The sequence below is a fragment of the Sus scrofa genome, chromosome 7, assembly GCF_000003025.6.
Source record: "Sus scrofa isolate TJ Tabasco breed Duroc chromosome 7, Sscrofa11.1, whole genome shotgun sequence".
NCBI lineage: Eukaryota > Metazoa > Chordata > Mammalia > Artiodactyla > Suidae > Sus > Sus scrofa.
The window spans coordinates 77262674-77283490 of NC_010449.5; the positions used below are offsets into that span (position 1 = coordinate 77262674).

General features: G+C 38.7%; 2 gene segments (V, D, J or C); both read right to left on the bottom strand.

The window, feature by feature from the left end:
- Positions 539 to 5425, bottom strand: LOC102162077. The segment is given in 2 exon segments: positions 539 to 1127; positions 1338 to 1817. Coding segments are annotated over 2 exon segments (501 nt in total).
- LOC102162433 lies at positions 14429 to 15080 on the bottom strand. The segment is given in 2 exon segments: positions 14429 to 14831; positions 14961 to 15080. Coding segments are annotated over 2 exon segments (438 nt in total).

Consider the following 20817-nt stretch of genomic DNA (forward strand, 5'->3'; position numbering starts at 1 on the left):
TCTACTTCCGACCAGATCTCCTTCTCATTTTCTCTCTGTCTGGTCAAGCATGCACGTAGCATGATGACAGATGACACTGACTTCTCCTGAAGGTCAACCCACTACTATGAGACTGAAGAAGGTGAAAAACAGACAACTTTTATTGTGTCCTTGTGGGTTCCAATTGTCCTTATGGTTCTAGTATGTCTTTATGAGTCAGTTTGTCCATGCTTTTTCCACATCCAACTTTTCTTCTCAAATGATACTCTAGTTGACTTATGGTGAACTGTGGCTCAATACCAGATACACAGATAACAACTTCGTATAGACTCACCCTCCAGCTCAAGCAGTTGCATGAGTTCTAATTCTTATAATTAACCTATTATTCTACACCACTGCTTCTCTGATTATACCCCAGCTGACAAGAAGCCTAAGAGGAAAGTTATAAGGAAATGATTTTCATGTTGCTTCCGGAAAACTAGATCCAGGTTGTGATGTGAGCGACCTTAGGTGACACTGCCACCGCAATTTATAATGGGGCAAGTATTCAACTCTATACTTTGACAAGTTTATGCAAGTTTTATATGATGGATTTAAAGCAAAAAATTCAAGATGGAGAATGTATTAGTAGAAAGATACTTGGGAAACCTGCTTCCAAATGACCTAAAAGGAGCTTTTATTTAGAAAGAAATCTTCTCATCCAGACCACAGATGAAGCAACCACAGGACAACCACTTCTTGTCTGGGGTCTGCAGGTGTGCATATCAGCTTGGGTCCTGCAGCAGGGGGGCTCTCTCTTATTGAGCTCTGGGGTTTTTGTTCAGCTTTTCCTATTACTTCAAGCACCGTGAGATCTCGGAGAGCACAGAAGTACATTGCAGAATCTTCTAGTTGTAAGACTGAAACGGTGAGACTGATGAAATTTTGTGCTTTCTGGAAGTTTACGGAGTAGCGGCCATCCCTTTTATTCTGTTTACTGGAATACTGATGAATAAGGAAATTCATCTCTCCACTGGGAGGCTGTTTATACCAAAAAAGGTAGTAAGCACTCTGAGATGTTTCATACCAACAGTTTAGGGTGACTGCCTCCCCCATTCTCCTAGACACAGCTGACTGGTCCTGAGTAACTTTCTGGGCCATGCCGGATCCTGTGGGATAAATCAGAAAACAGAGATAAGCAGTGAAGAAAATAATGGAGGAATTAGACTACCTTAGGACCCAAAGACAAGCCCAGTTGAAATCATAATATGCCTGCTTTCCTGCCATCCCCCGTCCTTCCCAAGTCCACGTGAAGCACCCGGGCCTGTGTGCAGTCCTTTCCCCCTGAACCTTCCCACCATGTGTGGGACCATCCCTACCAGAGAAGACGGAGGCCAGGAAGAGCCAGAGCAGGCTGGAGAGCGGCATGTGGCACAGATTCCCCTGCACAAGTGTGTTTCGTTGTGCCTCAGGCTGAGCGTTCAGTGTCTTGGAGTGTCTGGCGGCTCATATACATAGTCCCTGGGTTCCTGTGTGACTCCCCCAGACAGGAAGCAGGGCTTGTTATGTTCATAGCCCACGTGTCATATGCAAAGATGAGAAAAAGTCTGGCTCCCCACAAACCTTTAGGTGGTCTACTTGTCTTTCCCTGGTCATGAATTACCTGGTCACTAGTGACCTACCCAATATATAAAAAGAAGCGTGGAAAAGGCGGTTAGTTCTTATTAAAGTTTAAGCTGAAGAGAATTGAAGATTAAAGTTTACATACATTGGCAATCATTCAGCAGAAGAATTTTGCAAGTCCATTTATTTATTTGTTTTCGGTCTTTTTGTCTTTTAGGGACACACTTGCAGCATATGGAGGTTCCCAGGCTAGGGGTCCAGTCGGAACTGTAGCCACCGGCCTATGTTAGAGCCACAGCAACATGGGATCCGAGCCACATCTGTGACCTACACCACACCTCATGGAAACGCTGGATCCTTAACCCCTGAGCGAGGCCAGGGATCGAACCCGCGTCCTCATGGATGCTAGTCGGGTTTGCTAAACACTGAGCCACAATGGGAACTCCTGAAAGCTCATTTAAAAAAGAATTAAGTATAGGCTGTGAGCTCTTCTTAGAATCTACTTATTGGTCATTCAATTAACCTATACTTAACTTTTCTCCACCCAGAGTCTAATGACTCTTTAGAAACTCACAGCCCTTCAGTTTTCTTGGTGAAAAGCAATTTCACCTAAGTAATTAATATTTCTCTTTTTTACTGGGTTCTAGGGCTCAGTAAAAAAGAGGTTTTTCTATAACTAGGTTACTTCATCAGTGATAAAAAAAATCAGTCCTTCTGACTTTCAGAATCTAATCAGTTATGTTTTTGTGAAATTATAATAGGATTAAAATATTATTCTTTTGAAATCTGACATTGAGTCATACTTATTAGACTTTGAAGAGCATCAGGATATTCTGAGAAGTTGCCTCCACAAGTACAATTGTACTTACTAGATCATATGTCCTGGAACTGTCCTCATCTCACATTTTCTATCCCATTGGCCCAACTTGTTAGTCTCACTTGTTGGTGGCTCATTATTTCTCTCTTTTGAAATAAAATCAAAATAAGCATGTCGGATCTTTCCGTGACGCAGTGCTACAATGCACTCCTACAAAATGTGGTATCTACAGGCTTCAAACACTCAGCACATGTCAACACCACACAAGTTGGTGACTAAAATTTTGTAAACTGTTACATGATCCTGTGGAATGTAGCTGTCAATCTTCCATTTGGTTTCATTGTTTTAATGAATGAATTATTTAAAAAGACCAAAAACAAATAGACAACAGGAAAGGAAAGTACAGACCAGGTCCCTAAAACAGCCAGTCCTTTGATTTTAAGGTCAAAAGAACTCACTAATGAGTGATGCAGGAGGAGAGTTGATATTTGGTTGAGACATCCCCTCCTCTGTCCTGTTTCACCTCTGAGAGCTGACAGGCAGCAGATGTCCTAGTATGCAATTTTTTGTCACTAAGCAGAGGAGACTTTGAATGCCCACAGCCTGGAGAGTAGCATAATAATACACATATATATAGCAGGAAATTGATATTGATAAAATTTTGTTAAGATACTGAACTTACTCTGATTCAACAGTTTTTATATGTGTTTTTTTATTCATAGCTCTATGAAATTTATCACATGTTTAAGTTCTTGCAACTTCCACTGACATCAAGATACAGAACTCCTCCATCACTCTGAAAAACTCCCTTTGCACATCCTTCCTACCCCTGCAGTCCCTGGGAGCCCCTGGCAATGACTGATCTCCTTTACATGTCTATATTTTGTCCTTTTGAGAATGTTGAATAAGCAGAATTGTCTATTATATATGGAATCATATTCCATATATACATACATACTATGTAGCCTTCTGAGACTGGTGTTTTTTTCACTCAGCACAACATCCTTGTGATCCATCTAGTTTATTGTATGTATCAGTAGTCTTTTCCTTTTAATCATTATAGAATGTCCCCAACTAATGGTAGTCCAATTTAAGATCACTGACTCTATAGTGGTGAGAAAGCTATATGCATTCAGTTGAAACCATACTTTTAATTTTGAATTTTGATCTCTTCCAGGGCCAGCAGCAGGCAGTATATCTTCTGGTGCTGCTGAGCAGCAGCAGAGAACTGAACTCCTGGACATCCCCAGGATCATGAGAGTAAACAACCATTCTGTGCCCACACAACTGTTCTGATTTTCACTTTCAGCACAGCACTCAGTAAATTACATCAGATTTTCAACACTTTACGTTATTGTAAAATGGACCTTGTGTTAAATAATTTTTCTCAACTGTAAGTTCATGTATGCGTGGAGCGTGTTTATGCTAAGCTAGGCTAGGCTATAATGTAGGCTAGATGTATTAAATGCATTTTTGATTTATTATGGTATTTTCAATTTAGTATGGTTTATTGGGATCCAGTTGCATCATAAGTTTAAGAAGTTCTGTAAATAACAGGTCATGGCACCACAAAACTCCTAGAAGAAAACATAGGCAAAAAATTTTCTGACATAAAATGTACAAATGTTTTCTTAATAGATGGAAAGATATACCATGCTCATGGATTGGAAGAGTTAATATTATCAAAATGACTATACTACCTAAGGCAAGCTACAGATTCAATGCAATCCCTATCAAATTACCAAGGACATTTTTCACAGAACTCACTTCAGAAGGACCACAGGCATAAATGCCATGATAGAAACAAGACATTAGGTTACGCAGTCCTGGCCATGTCCAGAATCCAGAGTTTCTCAAAGCACGGATCTCAAGTCCAGAAGTGGGATGATTATTGAGTGTTCTGTAAGAGCTGCTGTGATGACAGGAAGACGCTGGAGCTAGGGGCACTTCCAAGAAATTCTGTGCCATCTGGAGGAAAGAGGCTGGGCTGAGAAGAAAGGCATTTCTGAGACGAGCTCTTAGGTTCCTCTTAAACTGCCCTGGCCTAGATTCCTCTCTGACCAGCAATCCAAGAATTCCAAGGATCCTGGCTCTGAGCATCAGAGCTGGAAGTACCCTGAGGATGCCTCCAGCATGCAAGAGCAGAGACAGAGAAGAACCCACCCTTCCCAGGGCAGCCCACAGCCAGTCCCCACCTGTGCCCTCTGGGTTTGTGCTCAGCTCCCCCTGCAGCCCCTCTCACTGTGTCACTCAGGGTGCAGTAGTACACAGCCGAGTCTGATGTTTGCACTGAGCGTTTCTGCAGGTGGAAGGTCTTGTCACTCTTAACCAGAGTGGCCTGGAAACCTTGCTCCTCTGCCCTCGGGTTTGCAGTTGACCCCTTCAGGAGGAGTTGAGGAGCTCTGTTGGGATACTGGACGTACCAGAAAAGATAGGGAGCTGAATCAAGGGTCTCATAAGCGCAGCCCAGAGTCATAGGTGCCTCCTCTGGAAGAACCACTGGGACTTCTGTCTGGTTCACTGAGTCTCCGTTGGTCCCTCCTAGAAAAGAATCAGTTCGTTACATTAGACGTGTACAGAAGGAGAGGGTTCAGGAAGACAGGACAACGTGAAAGTAACCAGGATTACAGGAAAATGCAAAACCATGAGCATTTAGGATCAACTTGTTACTTACTGATGACTAAGAAGATCACAAGAACGGGGTGAGTGGCAGAAAGCATGTTAGCAAAAGAAACTAGGCCTTGCTCTCTGGAATACACCGAAACTAACAGGGCTAAAATCCAGCTAGAACTTGTACAAACTCCTCACTCTGAGGATGTGAGCCCATCCTGCCCAGGAGCAGGCATCTGCTCAAAAACAAAGAAACAAACAAACACAACAACAAAAAACACAGCTAAAGACTCTCTATATTTGCAATGTAAGAGGGCCAGTCTTCAGCTTGATAGATGTTAAAAGTCACCCCCAAACCACGGAATAGAACATCTTTGACAATTCTGAATTAATGTTACTCACTCAATATCAATAAGATCACAAGTCCTGAGCAAGATGTAGACAGCATGGCTGGCAGAGAAGCTTCAGGTTTCTTTTAGGGGGAGACACCAAAGCTGAGAGAACTATTCGTCTAGGTACTTGATCCTTTGGTGGAATCTTCAAGAAAATCTTGGCTCTTGTGTCTGCCAAATCCTGCCACAGGCTGTAAAAATGACAGATGTGCTCAGAAATGAAAGAGGACTTTGCATCATACCCCGGATGGAAGGGAGCAGCGCCCTCTGTGGTTCACCCTCTGTCCCTGCAGTCTGCTTTATGTCTGATTTTGATTTTGACCCCTGGAGTGAAGCTTAAGTTGGATGTTGTAGATGTAGAAGGGAAATAGGTATCTGGGGTGAGGGAGGGGCTCCAGGATGGAAGCACCTAATAATTTCTGCAGACTGCACAATGGTGCCTGAGGCTGATACAGTGGGCAATTCCTCTGCCTTTAAAATGAAGCAAAGTATATTTCCCTTAAAGCTTTTGAGACTCAGCGTCTAATGTCTGTTCACACTGAGAATTAAGGTCATTTTAGGGAACTGTGGGTATAGGAGAGTGTAAGAAAAGCATGATCTGAGATCTCTTCTTGTCCTATTCCCTTGCTCATCCCCTGGAACCAGGGGGTGAGCCTCCTCTGCTTAAAATGTTCTCCCTCTGCCCCTACCTTTGCCTAGGTAACTTCTATTCATTCTTCAAGAACCAATTTACATGCCATCTCCTTGTGAAAGAACGCATCCAGTATTTTGGGCTGAATTAGTTCTCACCTCTTTTCCCACCATACCTTGTATACAGATCTATCCCTGCCATTTCCACATCATACTGGAATCATTTGCGTATTGTCTTGCAAACTAGGCTCAATAGTCCTGAGATCAGAAACTTAATCCTATTAGTCTCTGTAGCCAGTTTCTCAAAATACCCATCAGGCAGGTGCTCAAAAACTCTGAAAAATGAGTGAATTAAGTGGATGAGGGGGTGTGTCTGGGGTGTTACAATGACCTTTTTATGAAGTATAGCCTCTAGAGAACATAGGTCTTAGGCCCCTGGTGTGACAGCTTCTCCAGAAGCAGATCCAAGATCTGAACAATTAAAACTTTAATGTGAGGAGTGATCTTATGCTGAAGAGTTGGTGTAGGCTCATTAGAGGAAATCTGTAGATATATGTCATTCAATAACTCACTCGATTGAAATAATCGGGAGCTTAGGGAGTTCTCTGATGGCCTATCAGGTTAAGGCTCCTGCGTTTTCGCCACTGTGGCTCTGGTTACTGCAGTGGCACAGGATCCAATCCCTTGCCCAGGAACTCCACATGCTGTTGGTGTAGCAAAAACGAAAGAGAAAGAGAGAGAACCTGAAGTAAATGTTGCAACTCTCGTTTAAAAGAAAAGAAAGAAAGAATTGATTTGGAGCTTAATGTACAGTGTCTGAATTACTGTGATTAGTGATTTCTAGGAATTTTTTTGTGGCCGCACCTGTGGCATATGGAAGTTCCCAGGCCATAGCTGTGTCAATGCCAGATCTTGAACCCATTGCACTGAGTTAGGGATTGAACCTGCATTTGGCAGTGACCAGAGCCACTGCAGTTATTTGCAGATGCAAATAGAAGCATCGCAGTTGTTGAAATGGATAAAAGTGTCCAGAAGATTTTGGTTCTATACGGCACACAGACAGGCTAAACTCCAAAGAACCTATGCCACCAGAGATACTGCAGGCTTCCGTTGGAGGAGGTTGTATTACTAACATTCATTGTTTGAATATATCAACATGCAATTCAATACATGTAAGAGAGCAGCAGTAATTGCACAATATTTTTTTTTAGTGCTGAGTTTTTTGGTGCTTTATTATTAAATAATGCAGTTATATAATGCTGACTTAAATGGATATTTTTGAATAAGAGAAGTCAAAATCCTAGAAGTCACTGGAGTTCCTGCTTGGCACAGTGTGTTAAGAATCCATTTAAACAAGTGTGATGCTTCTATTTGTAAAGTGCCATTATTCCACTTGTCTTTAAGTTGATATACATAACAAAAAGAACACAAAAGCCTTAAAACCAAAGGGAGTATTCTAAGTTGGGTACAGATGATGGGACATATGCCTTTATTATTTTATTTTGTTGTCATCAAACAAAAAACTCCAAATCTAAAAATTCTCATGTAATTCCTACACCCCAGAGGTTGGAACATATTTTTCTATAAATGGTCAAATACTAAAGAGTTTAGGATTTGAAGTTGTATGGTCTCTGTCACAACTATTCAACTATGCTGGTAAAGCACAAAGCCTTCATAGCCAATAAATAAATAGATGGGCATGGCTGTTTTCCAGTAAAACTTTATTTACAAACAGGTGGCAGGTGGCTTTGTCCAATGGGCCATACTTTACCAACCACTGCTCTACCCCAAGAATTTATCCATAAATCTCCAAAGGTTTCTTTTTTTCACTGAATATTATCGAAGCTTTTTGAAGAAGCTTAACATTAAGAAATAGAATATGTTAATGGATAGAAAGAAAGAAGGAGGCAATTGAATGATCCTAATGTCTAAGATACTTTGGTGGTGAGGGCTCATGGATGAGAAACATAGATACAGACCCTGTCATTAAAGATCTCACAGATCAGAGCAGAAATCAATGAAAAAGAAACAAAGAAAACCATAGAAAAGATCAATGAAACGAAAAGCTGGTTCTTCGAGAAGATCAAAAAAATTGATAAACCCCTAGCCAGACTTATCAAGCAAATAAGAGAGAAGACTCAAATCAATAAAATTAGAAATGAAAAAGGAGAAGTAACAACGGACATCACAGAAATACAAAGGATCATAAGAGACTACTATATGCAACTATATGCCAATAAAATGGAAAACCTAGAAGAAATGGACAAATTCTTAGAAAAGTACAATCTTCCAAGACTAAACCAAGGTGAAATAGAAAAGATGAATGGGCCAATCACAAGAACTGAAATTGAAACTGTGATTAAAAAACTTCCAAGAAACAAAAGTCCAGGACCGGATGGCTTCACAGGTGAATTCTATCAAACATTTAGAGAAGAGCTAACACCTCTCCTTCTGAAACTATTTCAAAAAATTGCAGAGGAAGGGATACTCCCAAACTCATTCTATGAGGCCACCATCACCCTGGTACCAAAACCAGACAAAGATTCTTCAAAAAAAGAAAACTACAGGCCAATTTCACTGATGAACATCGATGCAAAAATCCTCAACAAAATACTAGCAAACCGCATCCAACAATCCATTAAAAGGATTGTAAATCATGATCAAGTGGGATTTATCCCAGGGATGCAAGGGCTCTTCAATATCTGCAAATCCATCAGTGTGATACACCCCATTAACAAACTGAAGAATAAAAACCATATGATCCTCTCAATAGACGCGGAAAAAGCCTTTGACAAAATCCAACACCCATTTCTGATAAAAACCCTTCAGAAAGTGGGCATAACGGGAACCTACCTCAACATGATAAAGGCCAGATATGACAAACCCATAGTGAACATCACTCTCAATGGTAAAAAGCTGAAAGAATTCCCGCTGAGATCAGGAACAAGACAAGGATGTCCGCTCTCGCCACTATTCTTCAACATAGTTCTGGAAGTCCTAGCCAGAGCAATCAGAGAAGTAAAAGAAATAAAAGGAATCCAAATTGGAAAGGAAGAAGTAAAACTATCCCTATTTGCAGATGACATGATACTATACCTAGAGAATCCTAAAGACTCTACCAGAAAACTGTTAGGGCTGATCCACGAATTTGGCAAAGTCGCAGGATACAAAATCAATACACAGAAATCAACGGCATTTCTATATACTAACAATGAAAGAGCAGAAAAGGAAATTAGGGAAGCAATCCCATTTACCATCATATCCAAAAGAATAAAATACTTAGGAGTAAACCTACCTAATGAGACAAAAGACCTGTACTCTGAAAACTATAAGACACTGATGAAAGAAATCAAAGATGACAGAAATAGATGGAAAGATACACCATGCTCGTGGATTGGAAGAGTTAATATTATCAAAATGACTATACTACCTAAGGCAATCTACAGATTCAATGCAATCCCTATCAAATGACCAAGGACATTTTTCACAGAACTCGAACAAAATATTTTAAAGTTTGTTTGGAAGCACAAAAGACCCAGAATAGCCAAAGACATCCTGAAAACAAAAAATGGAGCTGGAGGAATCAGGCTCCCGGGCTTCAGACTATACTACAAAGCAACAGTCATCAAAACTGCATGGTACTGGCACAAAGACAGACATATACATCAGTGGAAGAGGATAGAAAGCCCAGAATTCAACCCATGCACCTACAGCCAACTCATCTATGACAAAGGAAGCAAGACTATACAATGGAGAAAGGACAGCTAGTTCAATAAGTGGTGCTGGGAAAACTGGACAGCCACATGGAAAAGAATGAAATGAGAACACTCCCTAACACCCTACTCAAAAATAAACTCCAAATGGATTAAAGACCTAGATAGAAGACCAGACACTATCAAACTCCTAGAGGAAAACATAGGCCAAACACTCTCTGACATAAATGACAGCAACATCTTCTCAGATCCAGCTATCAGAGTATTGACAATAAAAAGAAAAATAAACACATGGGACCCACTCAAACTTCAAAGTTTCTGCACAGCAAAGGAAACCCTAAACAACACAAAAAGACAACCCACAGAATGGGAGAAAAGCTTTGCAAGTGAATCGACTGACAAGGGATTAATCTCCAAAATTTAGAAACACCTTCTGCAGCTCCATACCAAAAAAACAAACAACCCCATCCAAAAATGGGCAGAAGATCTAAACAGACAGTTCTCCAAAGAAGACATACAGATGGCCGAGAAACACATGAAAAGATGTTCAACGTCACTCATCATTAGAGAAATGCAAATCAAAACCACGATGAGGTACCACCTTACACCAGCCAGAATGGCCATCATCCAAAAGTCTACAAACAAGAAGTGCTAGAGAGGGTGTGGAGCAAAAGGAACCCTAGTACACTGTTGGTGGCATTGTAAATTGGTGCAACCACTGTGGAAAGCAGTATGGAGATTCCTCAGAAAACTAAACATAGAACTACCATTTGATCCAGCAATCCCACTCCTGGGCATCTATCCAGCGAAAACCCCGACTCGCAAAGACACATGTACTTCAATGTTCATTGCAGCACTATTTACAATAGCCAAGACATGGAAACAACCTAAATGTCCATCGACAGAGGAGTGGATCAAGAAGATGAGGTACATATACACAATGGAATATTACTCAGCCGTTAAAAAGAATGAAATACCAGCATTTTTAGCAACAGGATGGACCTAGAAACTATCATGCTAAGCGAAGTCAGCCATACAATGTGACACCAACATCAAATGTTTTCATTGACATGTGGAATCTGAAAAAAGGACAGACTGAATTTCTTTGCAGAACAGATGCTGACTCACAGACATTGAAAAACTTATGGTCTCCAGAGGAGACAGTTTGGGGGCGGGGGGTGGGAGGATGTGCCTGGGCTGTGGGATGGAAATCCTGTGAAATCAGATTGTTATGATCATTATGCAACTATTGATGTGATAAATTCATTGAGTAATAAAAAAAATTTAAAAATATTTTCTTAGGTCTGTCTCCCAAAGCAATAGAAATAAAAACAAAAATAAACAAATGAGACTTAATCAAACTTATAAAATTTTGCACAGCAAAGGAAGCCATAGAAAAATGAAAAGGCAACATATAGAATGGGAGAAAATACTTGCAAACAATGGAACCTACAAGGGACTAATCTCCCTAATGTATAAACAACTCATAGAACTCAACAGCAAAAAACCAAACAACCCAATCAAAAAATGGACAGAAGGTCTGAATAGACATACTCCAAAGAAGACATATGGATGGCCAGTAGGCACATGAAAAAATTCTCAACATCACTAATTATTAGAGAAATGCAAATCAAAACTACAATGAGGTATCACTTCACAGTGGTCAGAATGGCCATCATTAAGTCTATAAATAACAAATACTGGAGAGGGTGTGGAGAAAAGGGAACACTCTCACACTGTTGGTGGGACTATAAGTTGGTACAACCACTATGGAAAACATTATGGAGGTACCTCAGAAAATAAATATAGAAATACCATATGATCCAGTAATCCCACTCCTGGGAACATATCTGGACAAAACTTTCATTCAAAAAGAAGAATGCACCCCTATTTTATTGCAGCGCTATTCACAATAGCCAAGACATGGAAACCAACAACAGATGAGTAGATTAAGAAGATGTGGTATATATACAATAGAATACTATTCAGCCATAAAAAAGAATGTGATAATGCTATTTGCTTCAACATGGATGCAAATGGAGATTCTTATACTAAGTGAGGTAAATCAGAAAGAGGCCAGGTACATATGATATCACTTATATGTGGAATCTAAAATATGGCACAAATGATCCATGATCCTATCTACAAGACAGAAACAGATCACAGACACGGAAAAAAGACTTGTGGTTGCTGCCATGGGGCTGGGGGAAGGGGAGGAAATAGGATGGATTGGGAGTTTGAGGTTAGTAGATGCAAACTATTACATTTAGAATGGATAAGCAATGAGGTCCTGCTGCACAGCACAGGGAACTATATCCAATTACTTGTGATAGATCATGATGGAAGATAATATGAGAAAAATAATGTATTTATATATATGACTGGGTCACCTTGCTGTACAGGAGAAATTGACAGAACATTGTAAATCAACTATAATTTAATTAAAATTTTTTAAAAAGAAAAGGAATGTATATATAAAAAATGATAATACGTCATTGTATGGATTACTACAGTACATTTATTTATTTATTTATTTTGTCTTTTTTGTCTTTTTGCTTTTTCTAGGGCCACTCCCGCAGCACATGGAGGTTCCCATGCTAGGGGTCTAATTGGAGCTGTAGCCGCCGGCCTACACCAGAGCTACAGCAATGCAGGATCCGAGCTGTGTCTGCAACCTACACCACAGCTCACGGCAACACCAGATCCTCAACCCACTGAGCAAGGCCAGGGACCGAACCCACAACCTCATGGTTGCTAGTCGGATTCGTTAACCGCTGCACCACAATGGGATTTATTTATTTATTGATTCACCCAATGAATACATTTGGGTAGTTTCCAGATTTGGCTGGCAGAGATATAGCCACTATGAATATTTATGTAGAGATTTTTGAGTGAACATAAATTTTTCATTTCTCAAGCATAAATACCCAAGAGTCACACAAGAGTGTGACTGCTGCTTGTAAGGTAGGTGGATATTTAAGTTTATATAAAACTACTGAACTGATTTCCAGAGTGACTGTACTCTTCATGGATGAGCAATGTATGGGTGATCCACTTCCTCTGCATCGTTGCCAGAATGTGGAAGTGTCAGTATTTTTAATGTCAGCCATTCTGATAGATGTGGAATGCTATCTCATTTAATTTGCATTTTGCTAATGGCTAATGAAGATGAACATCTTTTTATATGCTTATTTATATGTTTATTTCTCTGCTATACATGCTCTTTGGTAAAGTGTCTGTGTGAATCTTTTGCTCATTTTTCAACTGGCTTGTTCGTTTTCTTCCTGCTGGGTTTAGGAGTTCATTGCATTCTGAATACGAGTCTTTGATGAAAAGATATTTTGCAAATATTTCCTGCCATTCTGTTATCTTTTTCATTCTCTTAATAGTGTTTTCCACAGGAAAAAATTTGATGAACTCCAAGTTATGTAGTTCCTATTGTGGCACAGAGGAAATGAATCTGACTAATATCCATGAGGATCAGGGTTTGATCCTTGACCTCACTCAGTGGGTTGGGGATCCAGTGTTTCTGTGAGCTGTGGTGTAGGTCACAGACATGGCTGTGATGCAGGCCAGCAGCTGTAGCTCCAACTAATCCCCTAGCCTGGGCATCTCCATGTGCCACAGGTGTGGCCCTAAAAAGCAAACAAAACAAAACAAACAAACAAAAAAAATTGGGGGAAAAAAAATCCAAGTTGTTTATTTTTTATGGATATCATGTCAAAATCTTTTTTGTAAAACCTTAAGTTATATACGGATTTTCTTATGTTTTCTTCTAAAAAGATTTGTAGGTTTACATCTTACACTTGAATGTATAATCCATTTTGAGACTATCCTCAGATTTTTGTATAAGGTATGAGATTTGGGCCATCTTTCAATCATTTGCCTATGAATATCCAATTGTGTCAAAATCATTTGCTGATAAGACATTTCCTCCGTTGAATTCTCCTTGCACTTTGTCAAAAATAAGTTTCTCCATTTGTGTGGGTCTACTTCTATACTCTTACTCAGTGGCATAAACTTGTTAATGATGTTCTTTTGTTACTCTTTAAGCATTGCAGAATCTATGTATGGTTTTCTTTTACATTCTTCATCTTTATAATTTGTGTTTACCTTCTTTTAGAATGTTGGTAATTCTCTTGATAATTCTAGCTAGGAACAGATCAATTGTATTAATCATTTTAAGAAAATTAACCACATATTTCATGGTTATCTCTATTAATGTTTTCCTTAAGCTTTGGCAATTTTAATTTTTAATTTTTCCTTCCTTTAGATTATGTTGAGTTTTATTTTCTTCTTTTTCTATCTTCTCTTGTTGAAAATTTGGATAATTGTCTTTCAACTTTTTTCCTTTGGTAATAGAAATATTTAAAAAGATAAATTCCTTTTCCTGTATTCTTTTAGCTGTGCCTCATACATATTTATATGTATGTGTTCTCACTATAATTTCTTTCAAAATATTTTCTAATGGCCATTGTCATTGCTTTTTTTACCCTATGACTTATTTTAAAACTTAGGGCCTAAATTCCAAATCTTAAGATTTTCTAGAGATATCATGTTGTGTTTTTTCCAAATCAATTCCCCTTTTGGTCAAGTAATAAATTCTGCATAATTTTAGTTTTCTTAAATTTACTAAGACTTTTTACAGCCAAATGGAGTGTGTGTGTGAGAGAGAGAGAGAGAGAGAGAGAAACTGTTTCATCTACACAGCAGGGTTTGGCTGGAGCCTCAGCTGCAGGTTTGGGTACAGGCTGCAGGTGCCTGGAGAGCACTGTGCACTTGCTGCACAGAAGTAGGTGGCTGAGTCTCCAGGCTGGGAAGCATTGATGTGCAAGGACACATGTTTGGCACTTTGACTGAGGGAAACTCTCAATCTTCCATCTTCCTCTGTAATTGAACTAGAACGTGCTGCGATCAATAATTCAGGTCCTTTGCCAGGATGTTGCCGGTACCATGGGAAGTAGTCAAAGGCACTGTTCTCATAAGTACAGTTCAAAATTGAAATGTCTCCTTCCTGGACTGTCAAAGGTTGAGAGCTCTGTTTCACCTGCTGCTGGTCCCTTTTTTCCTTCTGTTGGCCACTCACCCCTGTTTAAAGAGATAAAATATCATCAGGTCCCCACATTGATATTTCCTTTTTAAAGTTTCTACTTGCATGGATTTTTCTTATTCTCCCCAATTGACAACATATCCTAGGGTTTCTTCTTTGCAACTCACAGCCTAGTTGAAGCCACAGAACCAAAAATGATGCTCCCAGAATCTTGTCCATTGTTCCTGGCACCAAAGCTCAGTGACAGCTCAGGTGATCGTCTAGTCTTCTCAGCCAGCTTGAACTCTGACTTTAAGTTCACATCTGCTATAATTCCTTCAACAGGCCCCACCCTCTCACAAGTCATTTCACCTAAAGCTATTTCTCAAAAGCAAGCATTTCCCCCTTTTGCCCTAACATAGAATTTGGTGAAAATCATTTTCGCCGAAAATCAGAAATCTTCTGCTTACACATGAATAAAGAGCAGTTTAGAATTTCTCTCCCATTCCCACCTCTTCCTTTTCCTGACACCCCCTAGAAGGTTAAAAATCATGTATCAGGACCTCCTCTTGAAGTGTTAATAGGGATAACATTATTTCATTATGAGGAAGACAATTCCCATGAAGTTTTATAAAAGTTAATCCCAAAATTAACTTATAAAGCATCACTGCTTTTATATTACAAATACTAATTAAAGTCTATTGAAGACATGCAATGGGCGTAATACACTGTTACAAGCTATTGTGGATCAGAACAGAGAGACTGTATATGCCTTTTGCCCTCATAGAACTTGAATTTTAACATGATCTTTCAGATATGTCCATAGTTTACATGGCCCTAAGAAATGATAGAAGGTTATTAAAACAATGTTAATGTCTTTGTGTTTCTGCTAAAATGTAAATCCGTCAAATGAAATATTTCTAAGAACATACATGAGGAAAATTAATTAAGAAGTACTGAAATTATCTGTTCTGTAGGAGCTTTAATTTCTAAATGGATAAGAGAGCCTAGAAAAAGTTTTCAGAGTTCAGTATATGGAACCATGACTGTTCAGGAATGCAATGTTTTTGGTAGTTCTCTTCCTGAGTTTGAACATTTAACATTTTCTTCACAGTTTATCTTCATAGGTAAAATAAAAAACATAAAGAATAAATTTGGCTTTCGATGCTAACACAGCAGGATATAGAGTCAGAAATGCAGGATAAATTCCAAGGCAGCCCGAAAAATAGTAGTGATCTACATTATAAATAATAGAAGCTAAAAGAAATAAGGAGCTCATTTTTTTGAAACACGGAAAGAAATTTTTTGTTTCTGTATTTGGTGTCATCTTAAATCCAATCAAAGAAAAACTCTGAGCTCTTGTCATGGCTCAGTTGTTAACCAACCTGACTAGTATCCATGAGGATGCAGGTTTGATCCCCAGCCTTGCTCAGTGGGTTAAGGACCCGGCATTGCTGTGAGTTATGGTGTGGGTTGCAGACACAGCTTGGATCCTGCATTGCTGTGGCTGTGATGTAAGTCAGCCACTACAGTTCTGATTCAACTCCTATCCTGGGAACCTCCATATGCCACTGGTGCAGCCCGAAAAAGCCAAAAAAGAAAGAAAGAAAGAAAGAAAGAAAGAAAGAAAGAAAGAAAGAAAGAAAGAAAGAGAGGGAAAGAAAGAAAGAAAGAGAAAGAAAGAAAAGAAAGGAAGAAAGAAAGGAAGAAAAAAGAAAGAAAGAAAGAAAGAAAGAAAGAAAAAAAAAAAAAAAAAAAAAAAAAAAGAAAGAAAGAAAGAAAGAAAGAAAGAAAGAAAGAAAGAAAGAAAAAAGAAAAAAAGAAAGACTCCATATGCCACTGGTGCAGCCCAAAAAAGACAAAAAGAAAGAAAGAAAGAAAGAAAGAAAGAAAGAAAGAAAGAAAGAAAAGAAGGAAAGAAAAGAAAAGCCCTTCATCATCCACCCTGACACAATGACAAGACAATGATAAGATATAATCCTATCTACTCCAGTACTCTAAGGGGATTTTTTTAATTGTTAAACTTTTGATATGTTTTCTTTTTCACTTATTAAGTTTTTAATTTAAATTTTACTATTTTTCTTTTTATGGCCACAGCTGCAGCATATGGAAGCTCCCAGGATAGGAGCTGCATTGGAGCTGCAGGTACAGGCCTATGCCACAGCCACGGCAACACCAGATCCGAGCTGCCTCTGGGACTTACACCACAGCTTGCAGCAATGCCAGATCTTTAATCCACTGAGAGAGGCTAAGGATCGAATCCCCATCCTCACGGATACTAGTCAGGTTCTTAACCCACTGAGCCATAATGGGAACTCTTCACTTATTCATTCATTAATGCATTTTTTCAATATATTTTTAATGAATGTTGCTGCCTGCCTACTAATAGGTCAATACTTGGGTCTCATTAATGAAAGAGACAGAGTCCCAATCTTCAGCCAACTGGGTCCCAGTACTCAAGTACAGTCAGATAAAAGCTACCAAAGAGAAATGTGCATTTCTGTGATGTGACAAAGAAAACAGTAAACAACTGTACTTCTGGGCCCAGAATGGTTCTGATGGAGAAGATGCTTGAAGATTAGGCTATGTCTGGGTGACAATATCATAAATTTATATTATAGAAGCAAAATGTGGCCATGACTGTGAGGACAATATGTATTATTCAAAGAAGCATTGATTTTCAAAGCCATATTTTTCAAACCATTAGATTAGAAAGTATACAGATACTACTTAGGTAGATGTTTGGATAGATGCATACATATCTAGCCACCCACATACATATTTGACAGAGATTTAAATTAAAGGAAAGTAGGAGATAATAATCTATTAGATTGTAAAGGATAATTTCTTGAAGATGTGTATGTGGGACGAATGTTAATTTTCTTTGAAGCAGCATCGCCCCCCTGTGGCCATATAGAGAAGTCACTCTGTAAAATTATGCACAACATCTTAAAAATTCATGTTCAACAACCATGCATCAATCAAAGCACTGAAATAAGTAAGTGGGTCTTATTATTATCTTGATCCAATGATTTCTTCAGACAGAAGGAAAGTTTTCCCTTGTTGAGATACTGGCCCTCAGACTGAGTCCCTGTAAGGAGTTGTCTTTCGTACCATAACATAACATCAAATGAAGAAGAGCCCTTCTCACTGAAGAGAACATGTCTTTAAAGAGATTCTACATTAGAAAGTTGTTCTACATTTTTGCTAACACTTGATATAGTTGTCTTTTTATTTTTAGTCAACATAATGGGTGTATAGCGATCTCATTACATTATTAAACTTGCATTTTCATGATCACTAAGGATGTAGAAGAAGGGCTTACAAACTCCATATGCCACAAGTGCAGCCCTAAAAAGACAAAAAAATAAACAAAAAATAAAATCCTTGTAATGAAAAATTCATGTGGAATGTTTGGGACTCATGTCCTTGAAATGGTTAATAGTCTTGTTACCTAATAAAATAGTCAATGTTGGTTCTAGGTTGGCCATGAAGAGACAAATTTCTCCTTAGGAAATAGAAGCCAGTAGCTATAGGTACACTGTGTCTGGGTATCATTTTGAAAAATAATCACTGTAGTATGTTATATTTTTAATGTAAGGATTTTTTTTCATTTATGTATTGCCTACAAAGAATATGATATAGGCAGTGTTAATATAACAAACTTTTGTATCATTTTCCAAATTGACTATAATAACATTATCTTTAGAGGACTGAATGAAATAAGGCAATTATTATCTCAAGTAAAGACTATCCCTGGGCAGTTTACTATTTTTTTAATGAAACAGCTTGTTTATGATAATAAAGCAATACAACAAATGTTCATTTTTCCCATGAGTTGTAAAATTCCATAAAAAATAATTTGAGAAGGAACTACTACTCCCCTATACCACCTAACTACTGTTAAATAACTGAATTATACATGCACTAAATATTTGTACATTCACTCACCATTCCTTAATCTGTGTAATACCAAGAAAATGCACATAGAAAAATTTATTAAGTACTAAACTTAGAAGGTACATTTTTGTCATTGATATCTTGCTGTTATCTAAGCCATGGAAATACCACCCATCCAGAGCAGAGCTTAAACATTCTGGGTAAATATCATTTGACCATTGTATGAATTTTTCTTCATGTATGTTTATGAGTAAAATTATTTCATAATTTTTTGTTGTTATTTGTTGTTCAAGGGCTACTCTACATCCAGTTTTATTATCAGAATTATGTTTGTCTTTTAGTATGAATGAACAGCTCTTCTACAGGACTTTCTTTTCCTTCAGGGGTAGCTTATAATATTATCTTGTTCTACATGTTTTAAAAGTAAATAAAAATAATGATTTTTCCAATTGGCTGTTTTTTAACTCTCAAACTTTAATAATTTAAGATAATGTTTTCCTAGAAAATAAACTATATGTTCAGTATTTAAAAATTGCATCTAATGCAGTTTGTATATTTACGTGACCTTTAAGAATTCCTCTAGAGCTCTCAGAATGTCAGCAACATCAATGGAAATCGGCCCCTTGTTTGGCCTTTTCCCCTTTTCCTTTTTAAGTGCAGGAATCCCTATCTCAAGGTCTGAGCCTGGGGAACAGGATCTGAGGTAGTATTTAAATAACTTGTCCATTATTTTCATTTGTGAGAAAATTGTAGTACTTCTCATAATTATAATATCTTCAATAGACATGGCAGTATTAAACATTGTAAAAATTAACACTAATAATGTTTTCAGTTAAGGAATTAGTATATATGAGTTTTAGTCTTCCTTTACTATGGATAATAGCTCTAAGCACAGCTAGTGTTTGACTTAAGAAAAGATATGATGTTTCTGTTTTTCATTATTAACACTCTCAGAATACAAGGGTTTGTAAATTAAAAAAATTTTTTTTGGATCTTTTTTTGTCTTTTCTAAGGCAGCACCTGCAGCATATGGGAGGTTCCCAGGCTGGGGATCTATTCGGAGCTGTAGCCACTGGCCTACACCACAGCCACAGCAACGCAGGACCCAAGCAACATCTGTGACCTACATCGCAGCTGCAACCTACACCAAAGCTCACAGCAATGCCAGATCCTTAACCCACTGAACGAGGCCAGGGATCAAACCCGCAACCTCGTGGTTCCTAGTCGGACTCGTTAACCACTGAACCATGACAGGAACTCCCCTAAAAATTTTTTTAATTTATTTAACTATTTACTTTATTTTTTGCTTTTTAGGGCTGCATCCATGACACATGAAGTTCCCAGGCTAGGGGTCAAATCTGAGCTGCAGCTGCAGGTCTGCATTTCACAGCCACAGCAACACAGGGGAGAGCTGCATCTGTACCATATACCACAGCTCATGGCAACACCGGATCCTTAACCCACTAGGCAGAGTTGGGGCTCGAATCCGCATCCTCATGGATACTAGTTGGGTTCGTTTCTGCCGAGCCACAATGGGAACTCCGCAAGGGTTTTGTTTTTTGGTTTTTGGGTTTTTTTTTTTCCGTTTTATTTTTTATTTATTTTTAAACTTTTTTTATATTACTCAAATGAATTTATCACATCTGTAGTTGTATAATGATCATAACAATCTGATTTCACAGGATTTCCATCCCACAGCCCAGGCACATCCCCCCCACCCCCAAAACTGTCTCCTCCGGAGACCATAAGTTTTTCAATGTCTGTGAGTCAGCATCTGTTCCTCAAAGAAGTTCAGTCTGTCCTTTTTTCAGATTCCACATGTCAGTGAAAGCATTTGATGTTGGTGTCTCATTGTCTGACTGACTTCACTTAGCATGATAGTTTCTAGGTCCATCCCATTTTTTGTTTTTTAATAATGGAAGTATATGATGTGTTTGAGGATATTTGACTCCAGAAGAGGAAGGAGCTGTGGTGGTGGAAACAAGAGGTAGGAGTGACTCAAGAAGGGGTCATGAGCCAAGGAATCCAGGCGGTCTCCAGGAGCTAGAAAAGGCCAGGAGATGGATTCTCCCTTGGAGCCTCTGGAAGCAATCAAGCCTACCAAGACATTGCCTGGAGCCAATGAGCCTGATTTCAGATTTCTTG